The sequence below is a fragment of the Atractosteus spatula genome, chromosome 6 (genome assembly GCF_055471065.1).
Source record: "Atractosteus spatula isolate fAtrSpa1 chromosome 6, fAtrSpa1.hap1, whole genome shotgun sequence".
Classification (NCBI taxonomy): Eukaryota; Metazoa; Chordata; class Actinopteri; order Semionotiformes; family Lepisosteidae; genus Atractosteus; species Atractosteus spatula.
This window is the reverse complement of record NC_142711.1, coordinates 22,696,327-22,716,379: the sequence shown is the minus strand read 5'-3', so window position 1 is coordinate 22,716,379 and position 20,053 is coordinate 22,696,327. Positions and strand designations below refer to the sequence as shown.

The 20,053-nt window shown below is 36.0% G+C and overlaps 1 protein-coding gene across 2 annotated transcripts in view; it reads left to right on the top strand.

The window, feature by feature from the left end:
* LOC148832678 (partitioning defective 3 homolog) overlaps nucleotides 1–20,053 on the top strand; it is a 431,574-nt gene that overhangs the window by 199,385 nt on the left and 212,136 nt on the right. For both annotated transcript variants that reach the window (XM_088918670.1, XM_088918669.1), the window contains exons 6-9: nucleotides 8,681–8,766; nucleotides 9,360–9,443; nucleotides 14,785–14,910; nucleotides 18,984–19,366. In XM_088918670.1, the coding sequence (XP_088774796.1) occupies nucleotides 8,681–8,766; nucleotides 9,360–9,443; nucleotides 14,785–14,910; nucleotides 18,984–19,366 (679 nt within the window). The remainder of the gene's footprint in view (nucleotides 1–8,680; nucleotides 8,767–9,359; nucleotides 9,444–14,784; nucleotides 14,911–18,983; nucleotides 19,367–20,053) is intronic.

Sequence of the window (20,053 nt, the reverse complement as noted above, 5' to 3'; positions counted from 1 at the left end):
CTCCAGTGCAGTGCTGAATTGTCTTCAGTGACTATGCTTTAGCTTGAAATTCTGGGTGTGACTCAGTGCACAATAGTTGTTCTGTGCTTGAGCAATAACGCTGTGTGCTATGAAAATTAATGCTCTCACAGCACAGGGGCCCGTATAGTTAGAATTGGTACTGTAGCCACCATGAATTTCTGAAGTTTAGCTTTGCACTGGGATTTCTGCTAAGATGCTGAGCAAGAATAAGTTCAGTAAAAAATGTGATGCGAGTAAAAAATGAGTGCATAAGGCATTGAAAAACTTAGTTGCTAGTATAAATGAAAGTGAATAACCTGTACAACAATTTTTAAGAACATTATTATCTGATATTTTCCATTGAGATCTCGTTTTGTTTACTTGGAAAGCATCTCGGTGCCCAGTAGTCTCTTACATGTGCCCTAACAGGATAGGTCTCAGAAGATCTTTTTAAGCTTCACTCACAGAAAATGTAGAAAATGTAACAAAATCAACACTTAAAGACACACAAGTAATTGGCAGAATCAAGGGATTTACTGCTGCCAACAAAAACAAAATCAGCACTTGGAATGTTTTCAGTATTTGTAAGAAATGGAAATACATTCTGTATTTTTTTGGTTATTTCTTCTATAACAGTATGCATAAAGTAAGAGGAAAAGTAGCTTATTGTACACCCATCTTAACAATAAATATTTGGTTTGTGATGTTCTTCCTTTTTTATTACTTCATCAAAGGAATTAATATTTCCATCAAAGTCTGTAAGGATTATTATAGTCTACCCTGTGAAAGCGAAATATACTGTGCATCCCACACATTGAGAATTTTTCTTTCTTCAGTACTGTATTTTGACATTAGAATTCATCTCAGAAATTACCATAACTCGTGCATGATAAATATCCTGTCCCTCCCAGAATATTTCTTTAATGTAATCAAAACCCTGTGACTTTCTTAAAAACAACAATCCTTATGCTAATTTTATATTTCTGGGTGATACTTAAATTATTTTTCGACTGAACAATTTTGCACATTTTTTAAATTATTTTGACAAAAGACCAAGTTCTGCAGTGAATCTGTTGTGTGAACAGCCAGCTGTAACATTGCAAACCTGTGTTAGTTGAGTGAGAAACATTGGGTCTTACTTAGGAGAATTGGGGGCACTAAAGTTTCTGAAGTGTTCATTTAACCAGAGGTTACACTCATGAAGAAACTACACAGATTTATGTATTTTCTACCTGAACATCCATAGATCATCTGAGAGTCTCCCAAGTATCTAAACCAAATAAATTGTGGTAACTTAATTTTCAATAATTCATACCCTCTTAAACTTCTTATTTCATGAAAGTGCATTCCAGTCCTTTATTATTAATGGCAGCTGGAACTTTGAGAAAGCATATGCTTAGGTTTTATTATTGACTAAATGATTGATTTAGACCTTCATAATTAGCCAGGCTAATTTAATTAAAGTTCAATTTAACGATACAGAAGGCCAACAAAAACTAGGTTTGTCATTGATAGATATGAATTCGCTGATATGGAATTGTGGTTGTCAGATGATGTATATTTTATAACCACAATTCATTGAAGGAAAGACCTAACGGGCTCACAATGTCAGTGTGGAGAGCCGCTCTTTGGATGCTATAGGCAAATTTAAGTTGCTAACGTCACTGATTTAATTTTCTTAACAGCATTAAGAACCTGTTTGGGTTTAATTTGCTTAAAGTAACCCACGTCATCCAGAAACTTTTATACAGCATTAGCTGTGCCTATAAAAAGACTGATATAAACACTGGGACTCTGTATGCTTGCAGGAAAAAAAAAGAGTATTTTTCAACCTGTTGAGAATAGAAGGAATTCTTCTAGAGTGTGCAAAAAGTACAGAGAGAGATAGATCCTACCGCTGTACTTTATTAATTGTCTTGGGTGTTTTATCATTTTCTACTCTTGCCTGCAGTTTCTTTGTAAGTAAAATACTCATGTCATGTATCACACTGAATTCTGTACTTAAGCAATCCTGCTTTTTACTTTTTTCAAAGAATAAAGGCTCTTACTGAGGCATAGAAAAGTAAGAGTATAATGCTGTTCTTTTTTTGAATATCTCTCTTTGAGTCTTGTACTCAGCTAGTATCTTGCTGTCTTGATGGTGAAGTAGTTTCTCTACATGTATGCGTTTAAATGTTGTGATAAAGAAAACTAGGGTTAACTGAAAATAAGAACTTAATCACATATTTCACTTCCAACCAATGATTCTGTGCTGAAACTACTGCACAATACAATAGTTAAAAAGCAAAGATAAAAACTCCTTATTTTGCATTATGTTTAAGGTTAGGGGAATGTCTGTGTGAGTTAGAACACATTTTAAATTGAAGTACAAGCTTTTTTTGCTTTTCATCTCCTTATAAATATACATTATTCTCTGACTAGGGATTTGAACTTTGCTACCTGGCTTATGGAATCTGTGTAGATTTCAGCTTTACAGTGCATGTTCATGATTAACTAAATTTAACTGTGAAAAAATGCTGACAGCTCTTTTTTAAATAAACGTGTAAAATATGATTGCTCTAGGCTTTAGGAAAATGCTTTTATCTGGCCATTTAGTGTTTAGCAAACACAGACGAGGACAGATTTATTCTTTTAATGTTTATTTTCCTGCAACTTGAATATTTAAGACATTTTAGATTTTCCATCCTAATTTAGGATTTCCTCTTATTGCCATTTAATAACTTGCACATTTAATTGCTGTATTACTTCCTCCTGACACATTCTGAAGTTATACTGGGGCTGTGAACCGTGAAATAGAGAATTTGGGCAGGCAATTATAGAGAGCAATGGAAATATGTAAAGTTGGATTCAATACAGAGGCTTCTTTAAATACAGTATTTGTACATGGGGGGGGGGACCTTGTTGAAGTCAGCATATATTAATTTAAAAATCCACAATCCATGCTGTTTGAAAGAAGTGTACAAATATGTATCATAAACACCTGGAGTATTGATGTCAAACAATGATTTGTATAATGAAATAGAACATTCTGTAGTATTTATTTAGGAATTTTATTACTTTGAATTGAAATGCAGTGTTAACATCAAATGTCTGGATTTTATTATCAATTTAATTTCATTAATCAATTTGTAATGTATATCCATATCAATATATCACTTTATGTTTTTAATCAAAGCAGTTGTTGGAAATGACATTTACTGTACAAATTACTTTACAAATCATTTTCTCTGCGACATACCATGTTCTGTTATATTTAGATAGGAATCAGATTTTTTAACAAAGTTTAAAGTGCCAAGTTTCAGTACCAGTTTCAGAAATTCAAGACTGTGACAGTTTGAGTTGGGATGTCTCCTTTCATGTCATCGTGCTTTAGTATCTTATTTGTCTCTAAACTATTCAAAGCTGGATTGTAACACAGAAGTCCCGCATTGCTATATATTTCTTACAGAAAATTGCACAAAACATACAGAATTAGTGAACATTAGAAATGTAGTCTTAGAGAAAGGAATTGAAATAAATCTGTTTTGATTTTCACTTTAAATGTTGAGGTTGATATTGCAAAAAGTTTGCAATTAGTTTGTAAGCATATATCACATATGCTTATCATGTAATGTTGGGCAGAAAAAAGATCCAGTCTGTAAGGTGTAGATTTTCTCTTTCTCTCAGGAAATGGGACTGTGAGAGGCTAAATAGAACATCAGACACGATGCACGCAATAAATCTTTTATGATGTCAAGTACTTATTATAATGAGCTGTAACTGCAAGTTTATTCGAAGTCTGTGCATGCTGACACATCTTCATAAAGTATGTAAAAATAGTTACATTAGTTTAATTCTACAATGGTTTAATTGAAGTGTATAAAAATATTGCTTTCCCTAATATTTGATTTGATTTTATTGCCGTTAGATCTTTGTTATGCTTTTTATATCTCTGGAGACCCATCACAGAAACATCTATGGATGTTTCTGTCCAGATTATGCAAAATTAATAGATTTGTTAGGTCAACTAAGTTTACCAATCACATTGCAGTATTTCCAGGTATATTACACCATGCTTTTAATATCTGTTGTTGGTTGCGGGTGCCCCATACAGAGGGGTTATTGTGTTGGGCCATTTTGGGATTTTTGAATTGCTAAACCAGTTTGGTTAGGTTATAATGATACGGTTTTCATATCTGCTTCCACACTCATTTACAAAATGGTCAGCTTCTACCTTAATAGACAGCTAATTAACTATTGCAAAACAAAGGCAGCTTTCTGATTGAAATCTTATATTATAAAATATGTACAATATGATTTATCTTGTCCTCTGTAGGTTGCTGCGGGACTAATATTACTTGAAAAACATTGTACAGGATGGTAATTGCATTTAGAAATTTTCTGAAGTATTCCCTAATTGTGTTTACTTATTTATTTGTGTTTTTGATCTTTCTTTAACTCACATAAATGTAAATAACTGTCAGAAGGGGTTGCTGGGCTTGATACATGGGCTGTTCTAATGGGGTCATTATGTGGTGGAGAGTCAAAAGTTGCCACTATGAAGGAAGGGTTAAACATGGAACATTGCTAGTGAGTTCAAATTTAATCTCCCAGAAAATTTACTCTAAATTCTGCATAATTGCACTGTTTACTAGAAGAGATGGATGAATATAATGTGTGCGCAGTTTCCATTTCCAGAGGGTTTTGACCTATTTATACTGAGACAGATGTGACAGACTAATATTAGTGTCTAATATAACAGCAGTATAGTTTTGACCTCTTTTTGTGGTATGACCAACCAATGTATCTCTTCTGAGATGTCTGACACAATGTTTAATGAAGCACGATCTAGTGTGTAGAACAGTTCGAACTTTAAAGTAATCCTAAATATAATTCTCTTGTCTTATGTGCAAGACATTTTAAGTTTTGCATGTTTAAAGTTTTTTTTTTTAGTCTGATGCTGAGACATGCAGACTTGGTATGAGGTGCATCCTTGTTTAGCTACTGTCAAAGTTAAAGGCGGCTGGCTGCTGCTTGTTCCTTTCCACTTCATTTCTCCGTTGTTGGTCTGTGCGTTGCTAAATGAATCACTGATTGAAATGTGCAGGTTGTCCATTTACCATAATCCTCTTGTCAGGCCGCAGGAGTAGCATGATGAAGAGGGAAATTAATGCTAAAATTGAAAGCTGCACTGCTTGTTTGGTGCCGATACAGTCGCTGTCCCCGCTGTTTGCCGGTTAATGTTACAGGTTTCAGATGCGGTCACGTCTGTCTGCAAATCAGTAACTAGATTAGTTGACTTGCGCTGCAAGGTTAGGCAGCATTTGTATTGCGATCCTCATGTGCAATCTGGCGGCTTATTCCGGGGTAACAGAAAAGCACTACAATGTAGCAATCAATTTACATCCCAAAGTAATCTGCTCTGCCCTTTGGCGTCAGAGGTGTAATGAACAGCAAGGTACCTTTGGCATTGATAAAGGGTAAAGGGTTCTTTTTGTATTGTCCGTTTCCTTTCTACATTGACCTCTGCCAAAAAGATAGTCCTTTATTTTGGAGAAGTAATCTTGTACTTCTAAAAAGGAGAAAACTCCTGTGTTGAGTTGTTCAAAACTGGCTAAAATCTTTACTAGTCAACAAATCCCAAACAATGATGAAAAATACGGAAAAGTGGAAGCAGCATGATGAGTGCTTTAAATAGATGCATAATGTGTCCGAGGACCTGTATTAATGATTATAATCATGTCTCACATTATCTTTTGAAATATTTGAAATGTTCACCATATCCAATAAAGACCACAATGTCTTAAGGTTGTGCAGAGAGGCCAGATAAATTAGATCCTTCTTCCCTCCAGAGTTAATGGAGAATAAATCATATCTATTATGATTTGAAACGGAGCAAGCTGTCTGTAATTTGTCACTTATTGTCATCACTATTAACTACATAGAGTTCAAGAGTGACAGCCTTTTTGTAACTGATTGGAGGTTTTTTCATGTATGATTAGCCCTTCACAGAAGCCGTAATCTGAATGTTTAGATTTGTACATATCTAAGAGTATTTTTTGTATAACAATTTAAAAAAAATGAAATATACTTTTAGAGCATTTCTACTGATGGCTAACTAGCCAGGTAGAATTGTTGGTACAATTTTGTGGAATGCTTCAACTTGTCTTGCTTGACCTTTTCAATCTTTTGAAATGACACTCTGCAATATTTGCATTGTTTTGATTTTCAAGATCCACTGTCTCTAGAGAGAGGTGCTTAGCTCCTGTTTTCCATAGTGAGCCTTCTATATAATTCGCATTGCTTCTCTTTTGTAAGCATTTTGATAGCTGTAAGATGATTCTGATGGATTGGGACCTCAAAGCACATCAGGGCTCTCCAAACACTGAGTCATCAGTCTTCAAGTACGCTGGCCACTTCAAACATGCTGCCTTCCTGGGTGCACGCTGCAACCCAACAACCTGAGAACACCTTCCAGTAGCAAGACTTTCTCAGCCAAGCTTTCAGTTTTCTTCTCAATTATTCAGCACATCTCTCTCTCTCTCTGCTTGTGAACCTCACAGACCTTCACTTCCTGTTATTTTGAAAACAGTTGCTGGCTGAATCCTCATCTTTACTTCATACAAACCATTTGTAACATTTTGAAAGCCATTGCTTTTTGATCATCTTCAGTTTGAGACTACAGAACTGGAATAGAGGGGTTCTTTGGAATAATGGTTTTGTTGTCTAAATGATCAAGGGACTGGAACCGAAAGTGACTGAATAGAATTTGTTGAGACTTTAACTGGAATTTGTCCTTTTAACTGTATTAGGCACTTTTTCCATTATATGCTTAACCTTGTTGTTTTGAAATAACAGGAAGAGGGAAGAGGCTTGTAGTTTCTGTGTGATTATCCTAAAATGTTTGTGGATTGGGCATAGTTTCACTTATTAGCTTCCTCAGGTTGAAGTGAGGGTCTTGTAGAGTGTATTAGGGAAGAGATGAAGAGAAACAGTTAATGTCCCTGTTATCTTTGAGCAGTTTCTTGATACAATTATCAGGGAATTGCTGTACCTCTACACGAGTATTTACAGTATGTTGTATCTATAAAAAAGTCTTGAAAGCTTGCTGAAACTGGCTTTAAGTTTCATGCTGTTAGAATTTTGAGTTTATTGTTTTGAGAATTACAAATCTCTTAAATGGATTCAACAGTTTGTTTTAATTGGTTTAATTTGAACATTGATTTGATAAAAAGTTGTAAAAATCTTGCAGAGAATATATAAGACAGTGTCAAGTCCAGATACCATTCATGACATTACCAGGTTGGTGATCGTTATTGAAGACATGTTAGTCTAAGCAATAGTGAATGCAAAATACTGCACTTAAGGCAGTCTTACCATTTTCATTTATACTTAATATGTTTTGTTTTGTTTTTTTGTTTGTACTGTTACTTGTGCTCCAGGCTTTCATTTAGTGAGAACTTCTTTTATGATTCCTTTCCATTTTCTGTAATTCCATTTTTCTCTCCTCACATGCGTTTCTCTTTCCCTTATTTCCCTCTCTTTCCCTTATTTCTGAACCAAATTGTCCCTTATGAGATATGCAATTACTAGGAAAACAGCGGAAATGAAGTGCATACTCATGAGATCATGTGTGACAAGTAATTAAAATTGCAGCTTCACAGTCAGTGTGACAACAAAGGTGCTTACTTATTTCCATGGAGCTCAGTGGTACTCTTATAAAATTTTCATGGACACATTTCACATTCACCTTTGCTGTGTCTCCTGGTGCCATCTCGCATGCCGTGACCGTTCATGGTTTAGAAAGGCTTTATTTCTATAAAAACTTAAAGTAGTTGTTGACTTGCTTGCCATTTCAGTGTATATGACATGGATTTGAATCCGTTGGGCTATTAATATTGGCTGAAGAGCTTTCTTTTTTTAACACAGAACACAAACTCTGTGGATTCAGAGTTCTGTAATTGTGATTAGATTTTTTTTTCTTTCAGTATTCAAATAAAATGCATTATGTGGATTTGTTCACTTTCCTTTTAAACCATTGAAAAAAATGTGCTATTTTGATGCATTCTATATTCCTAGAGCATTGCATTTACAAGTTGTCCCTTTTAATACATCCAAGCGTACCAGGAATGGGCAGTGATGGATAGTAGCTCTGTCAATATGCCTATTTTGTTGGCTTCTGTTGTCCTGAAACACAATGAAGTTTTTTTTTCCCATATTGAACCTAACATGAAGTATTAAGTTAGAAAGAACCATAAACATTTTAGGCATCTGTTTGGGATACATAAGTGAATAGAAGGAGGGAAATAGGTTATAGTTAATGGGAAATGGAGGCCAGAAAATACTAAGTAAAATAAATGGAGTGATAGAAACAAATTACCTTCAATGAGTGCCCACTTTATAAGATTACAGTAAAACCTGTGCTGAATCTGACCCAAGAAGATTGATTTGTTTTAAATAATCAATTACAGGCATCCCTCAGCTGTGCATTATTGTATGAAACAGACAGCCAAAGGGTAAGATGTCTAATGCATAACACTGGCCTAAGGTATAACATTGTTTTCCTTTGATAGAATAAAAAGTAAAGAAATACTGAAGCAGAAGGTCATCAAGGAGCATTTGTTTAAGTGAGACATCTGTTTTGGAAGTGGACTGTATTTCACGGTGGTGTACTGATCAAATGCCCCTTTGTAATTTCCAGGAGGAAGAGGCTGGGGAAGAGGAGAATGGCAGAATCGAACCTGTTGGGCGTGCCGACTCTTGCCTGGAGCCTGTTTTGTCCCTTGAGTAAGTCTGCTCTCTCTGGAGAGGCTCATGCTGTCTTTCTGTTTGGCGCTGTTGACAAGGGCATATCCCATGTCTGTCTTAATGACCAAGAGACAGGTGTGTTATGGTATCAGTCTACACAGACAAACAGGATTACACTTAAATGGCCAAAATGTACGAATAATACGAGAGCCTGCTTTACTTTGCCTGCTTTAAAAACTCTTCTCTAATGAAAATCAGATAAATTAAAACTAAATTATGCTGGAAAAGTGCAGTTTAACTGTCATTTGAAATTCTTAACTTAATCAAGGTTCTTTACTTCAGGAAATCTGAGGGATCTTAGTAGGCTTTCCAAAAAGAAGCCCTTCATAGAAAGTTTTTTATTTGAAATTACCCTATCAACATGGAATCATCACTGCCATTATTCATATTCATTGTTATTTTTTTCTGTTTTTTTTTTAATTGTTACTTCTCCCCATGCTTTCAGTCTGATCTGCAGGTATGTTCAGTCACAAGCTCTGACCCCGTTTTAGTTCACTTTGTGTTTTTGGTTTTATTATTTGACCATATCTGATGCACATGCTCATTTTGCCTCATTCATCATTGTCTCACAGTGACATGGTAAAGCTGGTAGAAGTCTCCAATGATGGTGGGCCTTTGGGAATCCATGTAGTGCCTTTCAGTGCCCGAGACAAAAGGTAATGCTTTGTGAAGGCTGTTAGGCAGTAGGCACTGTATAGTAATAGAATGCTTATGTTCCAATGTCTTCTGCATCCTTGTTTAAAAAAAACAATCTTTGAAATGATAAACCTTACATTTGCAATGGAATATTTCTTATTACAATCAGGTAAAATAAATGCATACCGCTCAAGGTTTTAATGTGCACAAATAAAGGTGCACTCATATTGGTGCACAAAGCAAATGAAACATTTTCCAAAAAAGCTAATTGAGCAATTCAATGCAGTACTTTTTAAATAGTGGGCAGTTTTGTTATTATTTGGGTACCATTGTGCTTAAGGATAACACAGTGCTGAAGTTGAGTAATGATTTCTTAAAAAATTATGTCTAGTAGGAATAAATAGCCATTAGAAAATACACATTTATGATTATTTTAAGAAAATAAAAAATGACTGTGTTCCACTTAAGTAATGGAGACCACCTGGTTGCTATAGTCATGTTTCAAGGCAGTCTGCCTGTGAGAGAAGTTGCTGGGGAAAACGAGATGTTCTGCTTCAACGAGCAGCCGACTCATTCAGCGTAAGCAGGAACCTGGCTCTGTGAGGGACAGGCTCGGTCCTGGAAGGCAGAGGCTCACTATGCCAATTTAGGACTATCACCTCTGCCTGATCCATCTGCACAAGAAAGACCAGGAGAAAATACCAGCGGATTGACTGTAGCTCACTGTGTACTTTACAATTATTAGTGGGCCTGGAGGGTAGATCAAGGCTAACATTGACAACTGAAAGAGTGACTTTTGCACCCTTTCAGGCCTGTTAGTGGGTTGGTGGAGGAGTGATGATGTGGATGGAAATGTGCTTTAACACAAATCCAATTTGGTTCAGATTTTTGGTAGCATTACTACTCAGCAGTACATTGACAAAGACCTTGGATGATTAGTATTCCATTCCTGAAGGTGCTGATTTTCTAAATGAACAAAGCTGGGTAATGAAGTTCCAGGATTATAATGCTACAGCTTCAAGAAAACAATGTCAAGGTCTTGACCTGGTTAGTTTTTTTTTCTCCTGACCTCAGTCAATTAGAACATCTGTGGTATCAGGTCATTTCTACCACCAACAGAACACAATGAAGATCAGCCACATGCTTTATGGGGTCTCTGTAATGAAGGTGTCATGTTTAATGCTGAAAACTATTACTTTTCAATATGTTATTTGATGTTGTTTATTCTATTTAACATATCCAATGAAATGCATTACATCTGAGTATTTCAGTTATTTTGTGCATCAGTATATATAAAGCATATACACATTGTGTATTATATGTGATATGTAATTTTGGTTTGATAAGAAAAATTAAAGGTTCAGTTAATTTCTTTGAAAGCCTGCAAATTAATTGAAATCTAATAGGTATGACTCATACTGTTGGCTTTTTAGATTTCTTTCAGTTCTCTTTGTGCTGTTTCATTCAGAATGATGTACAGTATCTCACTATAAACACCATAAGAACATAAGTATAGTGACAAGAGGAGAGGCTATTTAACCCAGCTAGCCTATTGCTCATAGGTAATTGATTTCGCCCAGCTGTTTCTTGATAGAAGCCAGGGTACAACTGAGTAGCTTGTTTCATATGCCCACAACCCTTTCTGTAAGGGTTTTCTAGTTTTCTATGCATTTTAAATGCATTTTCCCATAGTTCACAGTTGCATCCTCTCGTCCATGTTTCAGTGTTTATTTTATCGTGTTACTGTGTCCCACCCTGACAATTAAAGTCTTCAGATGGTGACACAGAAGTAGCATTTCCCTTGTGGATTTTTATAAAAAATATGAAATGCTTACTGCCTTTAATATTAAGGCAGCTGAATATGACCCAATCAAACTAAGAGCTTATTTATGGCATGGGTCTTCTGCCAATAGGGTCGTAAACTGCCAGTTTAGAAAAAACAACTCACAGTAACTGGAACAACACAAATGTGGAAAAAAAACAATACTTGCATGGTTTTACTATGCTTGGTACGTGACTCAACATTTTTCCCTACAAATAATTAAAAAAAGCTTTTCTTCTTAAAAGTCTCACCTATTAGATTTTTTATTTTTGTTCGATGGTAATGACGTATAACCACAAAGGAGAAATCTGTAAATGCAACATGATCTTTTTCTTTCACTGTCATTAGCATTTAAAAACATACGATCAGCTACTAACAAGAGAAGGCCATTCAGCCAATCTAACCCGCCTAGTAATTCATATTTAATCCAAGCAATTAATTCTGCTATTACATGAAAGAGGCCAGGAGATCAGATTCACCAACATGACTATGGAGCTTGTTCACATTCTCATAACCCTATTCATAAAACTTAAATTCTTATTCTTGGTTTTAGATGCCTTTTCATATAGTTTCCCCTTTTGCCCCCTAGTTCATGTGTCAGTCCCCTTGTAGTTTAGATTGAAAAGGTTTATGTTAAAAAGTCATATTGTAGTTGCCATATTAAATGGTCATTTTTAATAAGCATTATTTTGTTGTCAACTACGATTAGTACAGAGTTTGAAATGTACATTTTTTAAATTATTCCAGCATCTCTATTAGATATTATACTTTATAATACATTAGTGCGGTGTTATTTAAATTGGGACTGTCATTTACTTTTTACATGAGCTTATTCTATGTTTCTCTATGGATACATTGTGATCTCTCAACGTTTATGTTCCAGCACACTGTTCAGTTAATGTGCAGGAGCGGGTCACTGACAGTTCTGCCCCTTCCATTTTGCTGGGCCTTGTCTTGATGCCCACTGAAACAATGAGTTGTGGTCTAGTGCTGTGCAAAATAAATTTATGCAGTTAGGAGACAGGCATAAGCGCACCTTTCCCCTTGCTGTGAAATTGTGAATTTAATAATAATCTGCATTTTACAGGTCAACAGAAAGGGATCACTGTTTATTCTGGGTCTCTATGGCACTGAGGAAAAGGACTAAGCAGCAGAGCTTGAAACTCAGTGGTGGGGAGCGAATGTTTGGTGTATCTTGACAGAGAGGGGTTTATAGAAGCTAAAGAAGACAGACAGATAAGGCTGTGCCTGAGCTTATTTTCTATCTAGATTAAGCATGACAGCACAGGGTCATGAGGATGGCTTATTAAGATGTCTGCAACAGAAATGTCCTCAGTGTTTCTTTTCTTCTCAGTGTCCGCTGACTGGATTTTGTATTAATGACTATTGCGAACAGCTGCCAAACAATTATCCTAAAAATAAAATAGTCATAAAAATGTATGGGCAAGATAATGATTTCATCAGTGGTTTGTGCAGAGACGAGCAGCATCAGAATTAATACTTTTGGAGCTGTCTGTTATTACTCACTTGATGAAGGCCACAAGGTCAAACTGTTGCATACTAAAGAGCTTTGAGACACTCTACTATTTTAACTGCATTTCCTCCGAGAGTGAGGCTCAGTGATATATTTTAGTAATGAGATTTCATTGTGACCGGATTGAACTGTAAACAAGCTGGTAACATAATTGCACTGTATAACTGCGGTCTGATTACATTATTATTCAATTAAATTCAATGAATATGAGCAGGTGGTCTCTTTCTAGCTGCTGGTTTTTTTTTTCACAATGGATAAGCTGCTACATTGCTTTTAATGAAGGAGTAGAATATTAAGCCAGTTGCATTAAACAGATACTGCAGGAGCAGCACCACTATATAGTCTACCTGCAGACCAGCTGGAGAAATCCTTAGGGCTCAGATAACAGGAAATAGTCTTTTGCTCGATTACTTTTTTTTTTGCAGCGGTTCTTAAAATGTCCAGAATTTTGTGTGATGGGCAGAAACATAGCTTACCATGGAAGTGGCTGGGGATTATAAGTGGCTGAATCTCAGTCCAGTCAATAGTGTCAGAATTGGCCAGTGATGATTCAGTTGGGAATTACTGGAGTTTGCCTTAATGCTCTTATCACTGGTTCTCTGTTTATACTGTGTCAACATTTATGAAGATAAACTGTGATCTAGCTGGCTTCAGCCAGGGTGGTAATTACATGGTGTTCGCACTTTCAGGGACTTATGAAGCTCATAAAAAGCTTTTGTACCACTCCATTTCAACTTTCACATGTCATTTGTTTACACTTCTATGTGAAATGTTTCTGTGGTGTCAGTGTGTTTTTTTGGACAAACTAATGTCGGAAGTATACTTGATTTCCGCTAGAACACTAAGTAGCCTACAAATTGAGAATTTCTAAAAAAAATGACCTCTATTAAAAAGTTTCATTTCAGGCAAATTAATAACCATTTTTAATTAGCAAAGATGATGGATTTTGACAATTTAGGTAATGAGATATTTATATTAAAAGGGTATCTATTCAGAAATCAGTATTTAATTGAATAAAAATACATTTTATAATTGCTTTCTATTTGCACCTTATTTTTAAATGCTTTTCAGGATTTGGCCTTTCTGAAAGCTGCTGTCAGATACAACAATAAGCATGATATCTTGTCTCATTTTATATTTAATTCCTGAAGGCACACTCATGCAAGACTCAAAACAAAAAAAATGCTAATTTTATTTTACTTTCAAATTATTTTCTATCTATATCCACATTTAGCCCAAGAAGTTAACCTAATGGAGATTGTAATTTATTCATTGTCATCTTGATGCTGTTTGATGGCAAAGGGTTTGCTTTTTTAGGCTACTGAGATGACAAGCCTAGTAACTTCTGAGTTATTTTTTAACATTACTACCTACTCACAAATTTAGGGCTTTACTGCATTTTCTTTTAATTATCCTTTGGACTGTGCTGAAATGTGACAAAAGAGTATAATTTTAAATGCTATTTAGATTGGTGGTGGTCAAAGTAAACTATTAGCTACAGTATATGAGGGTAATGTACAGCATCTATAAATTCAGTTTCTTGATTGTCTGGATTGCTTTATCCTAGACTACATATCATTAAGAGTAGTATGGTAACCATTAGTATGATTCTTCCAGGTAATGAATTAACCTTATTTGTGTACCTTGTAGTGAACAAATACGTGAATCAATGTAAATGGTAGCAAATATTTGTACTAAATCCACTAAAAGTGTAATGCATTTTATATCTCTGTGTATACCAGCTGTCTAATGTTTCTAAATGCAAAATTGCAGGTTTTTCTCCTCAATCATGCACATCACATGGATGCAGAAGACATTAGGAGAAATATTGTGTAGTCTTGCTAGAAAGACTTGACTACTGCCAGCAGTATTCCCTGCTTCCAAACAGTCTTATTGTTCAGCAGTTGAATGCTTTTAGGTACAGTGTCGTACTAACTTATAATGAGTACTGCGGTGTTATTAAATTAACATGGCAGGGCAGTGATGTCTGATTTGACTGTTCCAGGACCCTGGGGTTGTTAGTAAAGCGGCTGGAGAAAGGTGGCAAAGCTGAACAGGAGAAACTGTTTCATGAGAACGATTGTATCGTGCGGATTAATAATGGAGACCTTCGCAACATTCGATTCGAACAGTAAGCCTCTCAGGGTCTAATCTTGGGGTAGCTTTTCCTCCTTCTTCATTCCTCTTTCCTTCAGCAGCCGGTGCATGCTTGAGCCCTGTGGCCACTTTTTGAGCTAACACTTTGTTTTTTCCTCCAAATATGATTCCTCAGATGCTGACAATACTGTAGGTGAAAACGTCTGCACTCTAAGTCTACATTAGTAGGCTTTGGCCATGCTATGCTTAACAGTGCAGAAAGATGTATTGTACATTTTTCTAATGACCTCCAATGCTAAAATCAGGTTATTAGAGCCCCTTGTCCACAACACTTCAGAGTACCTTAGCCATAAAGGGCTCTGAAGTGATTGCAGCACTGCAGTTTCTCTCTAATATCTTTTCTGCTATTATTCTGCTGCTTATCATTCTTGATTAGAATGATAATCAAATAACGGCTTGTGCACTGTAATTTTACTACTTGGTTTATTTTTATGTTTTACGTTTCTGTAGTTTGTGACAAGTGTGAACTGCACTTTATATTTAAGCAAAAAACTAACTTTTATAAAAAAATCATGTACACTGCCACATGTACAAAAGTATTCGGACAGCATAGTCAAAACTTTTGTTTTATAGCCTTTTAATTTGAATTAGTTGAATTTGTTCTAGTATCATCAACTGCATAAATGGAATTACCCAAAATGTAGTGTATATAATATGGTACTTATTCATAATAATCTTATGAAACAAATCCAATATGCTTGACTATAAAGCAGAAATAAGCTTTGCCTTTGACCCTGCTCTCCCACTACTTTTGCAGGGTGCTGAACCTATTTCAATTAATGAACACATCACATAGTGCTTTACAAAGGAACACAAAGTAAGAGTACGCACCTGCACATTTTATCAGACTAAGCTCCATCCTGGTGAGCTGTCTGACTTGCGTTGCCCTCTGAATACAGAAGCATAGACACCAAAACATGCTTTCCTTAGTTTTTCATTTTTAGATTGATTTATTGTTTCCATTAATTTCCTAAATTGTGATATTTAGATGAAGATAGAAAGCAATGGCAAATTCATTTTTCCTCATTTATCCAAACACAGCCGAGCAATATTCTTTAAGCAGCACCCTGGGATGTGAAATAGATTATATCTTGTCTGGGTCTTGATCTAGCTTGAAATGTTCAGGTTGCACATTGATATCCGCTTCATTAGGAATCTCCTCTGGGGTTTATGGCTCAAGGAAATGGTTTGGATTCTTGGCAATGATGAAATGTTCTAGTGGGATAAAACCACAAGCTCAGCTGTCATAGTGGAGGTGCCAGGCTGGTAGGAAGATGACAAGACAACACACATTGGATTCAGTTGCAGAATAAAGAGCAGACAGTCAAGTTCTGTCTATGGACACGCCTTTTAGTTAAAGATTGATGTCAGAATGCTTATTGATTGGGAAAGGCCTTCTGATAAAAATAAATTTGTAATTACTGGGATTGGATCATTTTAAATGAAATTATGGTGATATAAAAGTAAAATTACAAGCATTACAAATGTATCTCAATCAACAGCAGTGATATGTATCCTCTGCTCTGCTGTACATTTGCATTACCCTGATGTTAAAAATACGTACTTATTGCAATAAGCAGAAGTGTTAAATAATTTTGAAGAGAACATGAACATGTAATCTGTATACAGAAAAAAAAAATCCCCTTTGGAAAACATGTTTCGTGACAAAAATAGAATTTCCCCGAGAATATTACCCCTTAGTGTGCAGATTATTAGTTTTTACCAGAGGGTGTTAAGGAAGGTTGGAAAAAATATTATTATGCTAAAATTTGGTTTGAAACTTTGGTTAAAGCATGTCTTTTAGTTCCCTTGATTGTGCACCTTATGGGGATAATTCTAAGCAATATTCTCATCTTATTTTTACATGGATAATTGTTTTAAGTCAGTTAATCTAACTAACTCTAATGATGCAGTAATGTACTAATTTATTATTCAATCAGACCCTACCATTATGTGATTACTGAAGTGTCACTGCACTCCTCATTACCTCATAGTCTACTATTTATTGATGATTTTGGAAATTAACATAAAAAAAGGTAAAAGATAAGAATTTCTCAAGCATGGTTTTCCCAGTATTAGTAGGTAAAATTCCTTATTTTGTTCAAATAATTTAGGAGCTACCTCATAGAACAATATGACTCATTAATGTCTCCCTTAAAAACTGCTTTCTTGGGAAGTGTAACTGTTTAAGCAAACAATTGAGTTAGAATGAAAAGAATTGTTTGAACAGCACAACATTGAGGCTCTACCACAGTTTGGTTTAGGGTAGGTTGTTTGTCGAAGTCCAAAGTACAATACTTTGATAGAAAAAAGTGCAGGCCAAAAATTCCAAATGTCTTTTAGACATGCAATTGATTGTAAGGGGGCTTCTTATATTAAAATGCTATCCAGTTCTGTGTTCATGTGGAACTGTTATGTAATGTAGCCTGTTTCCATTAAACTGTGTTCAAGCTGTCATTCATTACATCCATTTATATTCTGGTATGTTTCATTTGTCCACAGCTCGCCACACATCTGCTTCTCATCAGTACCAAAAAGTCCATTTTGAGAGGTGTAATTTCACAGATTTTTGCACTATTTTTTTCCAAAGAGGAGAGTTTCTGAAGTGTTCAGAAGCATTTAAATGTTTTAGAAAGGTGGTGTTATGTTACGTTAAATTAGATGAAAGAGATGCCATTTTTTAAACAAATGTGTGCTCACAATTACCTTAACTGCCCGGGCCTTTCTGTAACATATTAGTAATTTAAATATACTTTGAGGTCTGGTCAATACAAAGTGAGTTCCAGTTACTCTTTGAAGCACACTTACTTTTCAGCTTGATATTAGCTCTATACTGAATATATACTGAGCTTCAGAAGAAACTTATCAATTATAACAAATTCAAAAGGTTATTCTTAAAGTGGCAATTGTATCTCAACTATCATTGGATGCAGTGCAACCTGTAAATCGGAAATGCATGTTTTGCACCAGGTGGCAGATGCTGTCTTGTCAAATAATGTCCCATTTGCCTCATAGGGGTCTAGACAAGCATGTTCCTATTTGCTGGTGTATGAGCCCTCAGTGCAACACATCGCAGCTCAATGGAGACATTCAGTGAGGCTGACGTTTGATGAGTAGGGCATCCACAGCATCACTATCGTATTCTAATCGCTCAGGAAAGCTGATGTTAAATGAGCAGCACAGGGATGTGTCTTGTCCTGCTGAAATGTTGACACATCAAGACTTTGTTCTCGTGACAAGCAGTGCATACTGGTGCCTTTCTGTGTTTTCTTTTCAGATTTATTGCAACAAATCATATCATCGTTGACCCCTTGCCCAATTAATTGCATTGCTAATGATGTTGCAAAGTTACATAAATAGGCAGTGGTGGATAATCAATTAATCAGAATATCAAAAACATTTAATAAATATCCCATATCAAAAATACTTACTATTTGAGAAAAAAAATGAATATGCATAAATTCGGTGATAGGTTTCTTTTCATGCTCGGTATACAATGGTGCCTCTTGACTGTTGCATTCAAGCTGATGTAGTGAGAACAAACATCTAATTCTGTTAATAAAAATTGAAAAAATATGATCTACCGCTCAAATTAATGAACAACGCCTCTTAGATGCTGTCTTCAGTTGTAGTAAATTTAAATTGTAAGCATTGTACTCCATTTGATTAATTACCTCAGACAGTCTTATACATAATTAAAATGGTTTAAAGTTCCCAATGTACATTGATTTTTTTAAAGCAGTCTCTAAGTAAGATTTTTATGTAAGCTGTAAGTACTTCTGCATTGGTGCAGAATGTTTTACTGCTCTTCTTCTCAACATTTATCAAATTACGACGACTGCTAATTGTTAGTTTCCAAATCCAGGATAACAATTAGCAACATGCAGCATGTTGTGCAGCACTTATTGACCTATCAATATTTATGCTTTTTAAGCAACACACTTCAGAGTCAGTTCTTGGCACTTAATTAAAGCAGCAATTATATTCATAATGTCTTCCAGTCTGCCAGTCTTAATTTGACAATTTTCTGTGCCTTCCCACTTCCAGAGCACAACATATGTTCCGGCAAGCCATGCGTTCACCTGTCATTTTGTTCCATGTGGTCCCAGCATCAAAGAAAGTACAGTATGAGCAGCTCTCTCAGAGTGAGAAAAATCCGGCCTATATGCATGGCCGGTTCAGTCCAGAGTCCCAGGCTAGCGAGCGAGGAAGCCTGGTGGTGGGGCTGGACCACACGCCTCACAGGGTGTCAAGGGCTGGGGCCCACGTGGAACAGGCAGAGTTCTATTCACCGCTACCTCACAATGCCGGCTCTACTGGGAAACCGCCCTCCGGCCTGACCCCGTCCCCCCAGAGGGTGCTCAGCTCCACGCCAACGACGGGCTACACCAAGAAGGTTGGGAGGAGGCTCAACATTCAGCTGAAGAAAGGTAAGGCAAAGAGCCAAGAGCTGAGGTCATCATGAACTGGTCACAGGGTGCTGCCAGAGGGCAGGGAAACCCAGTTCGTCCACAAGCGTCGAGCATGAGTCATGCTCAAGCAGCCCCACTACACAACAGACCTGGTGGAGAAGTGAGAGGTTAATTTACTAGTTGAATTATAGGGATAAGTTCAATCAGCATGAATCCCACATATTTTTCTGTCCAGTAACACCTTTTCCCGTTTTTTTTTTAAACACAAGTTACACAAACTGCTGTATCTCCCCTTGGTCATAACCTCAGACAAGTGTGTCTTCTCTGTGAAGCAGAGTAATGGTGTTGTCCAGCTTCAGTTACTTGAGGAAACCAGCTGTGCTTACTTTAAAGTCTGCCCTAACAGCCCTGTATAAACCACTTACAGTATATGCTCTAACGGTGCTATAGGACTGACCACACAATAAAGTGGTATTTAGTGAAAGTTCATTAGTGATTTATAGTGTGATGTACAGCTTAAGCGCATAACCTCGACTGTAATTTATAATCACCAATTGCTTTTCTTTTTTAAAACCACCAATTATGTATTAATTAAGAAGTTGGCAATTAAACCAGTTTACTGAAACACCTTCCTGAAGTAAACAACAGTTTAAACTATTGTATTGCAGTTAAAATTATTACATGATATAGATTTGAATAGACTAA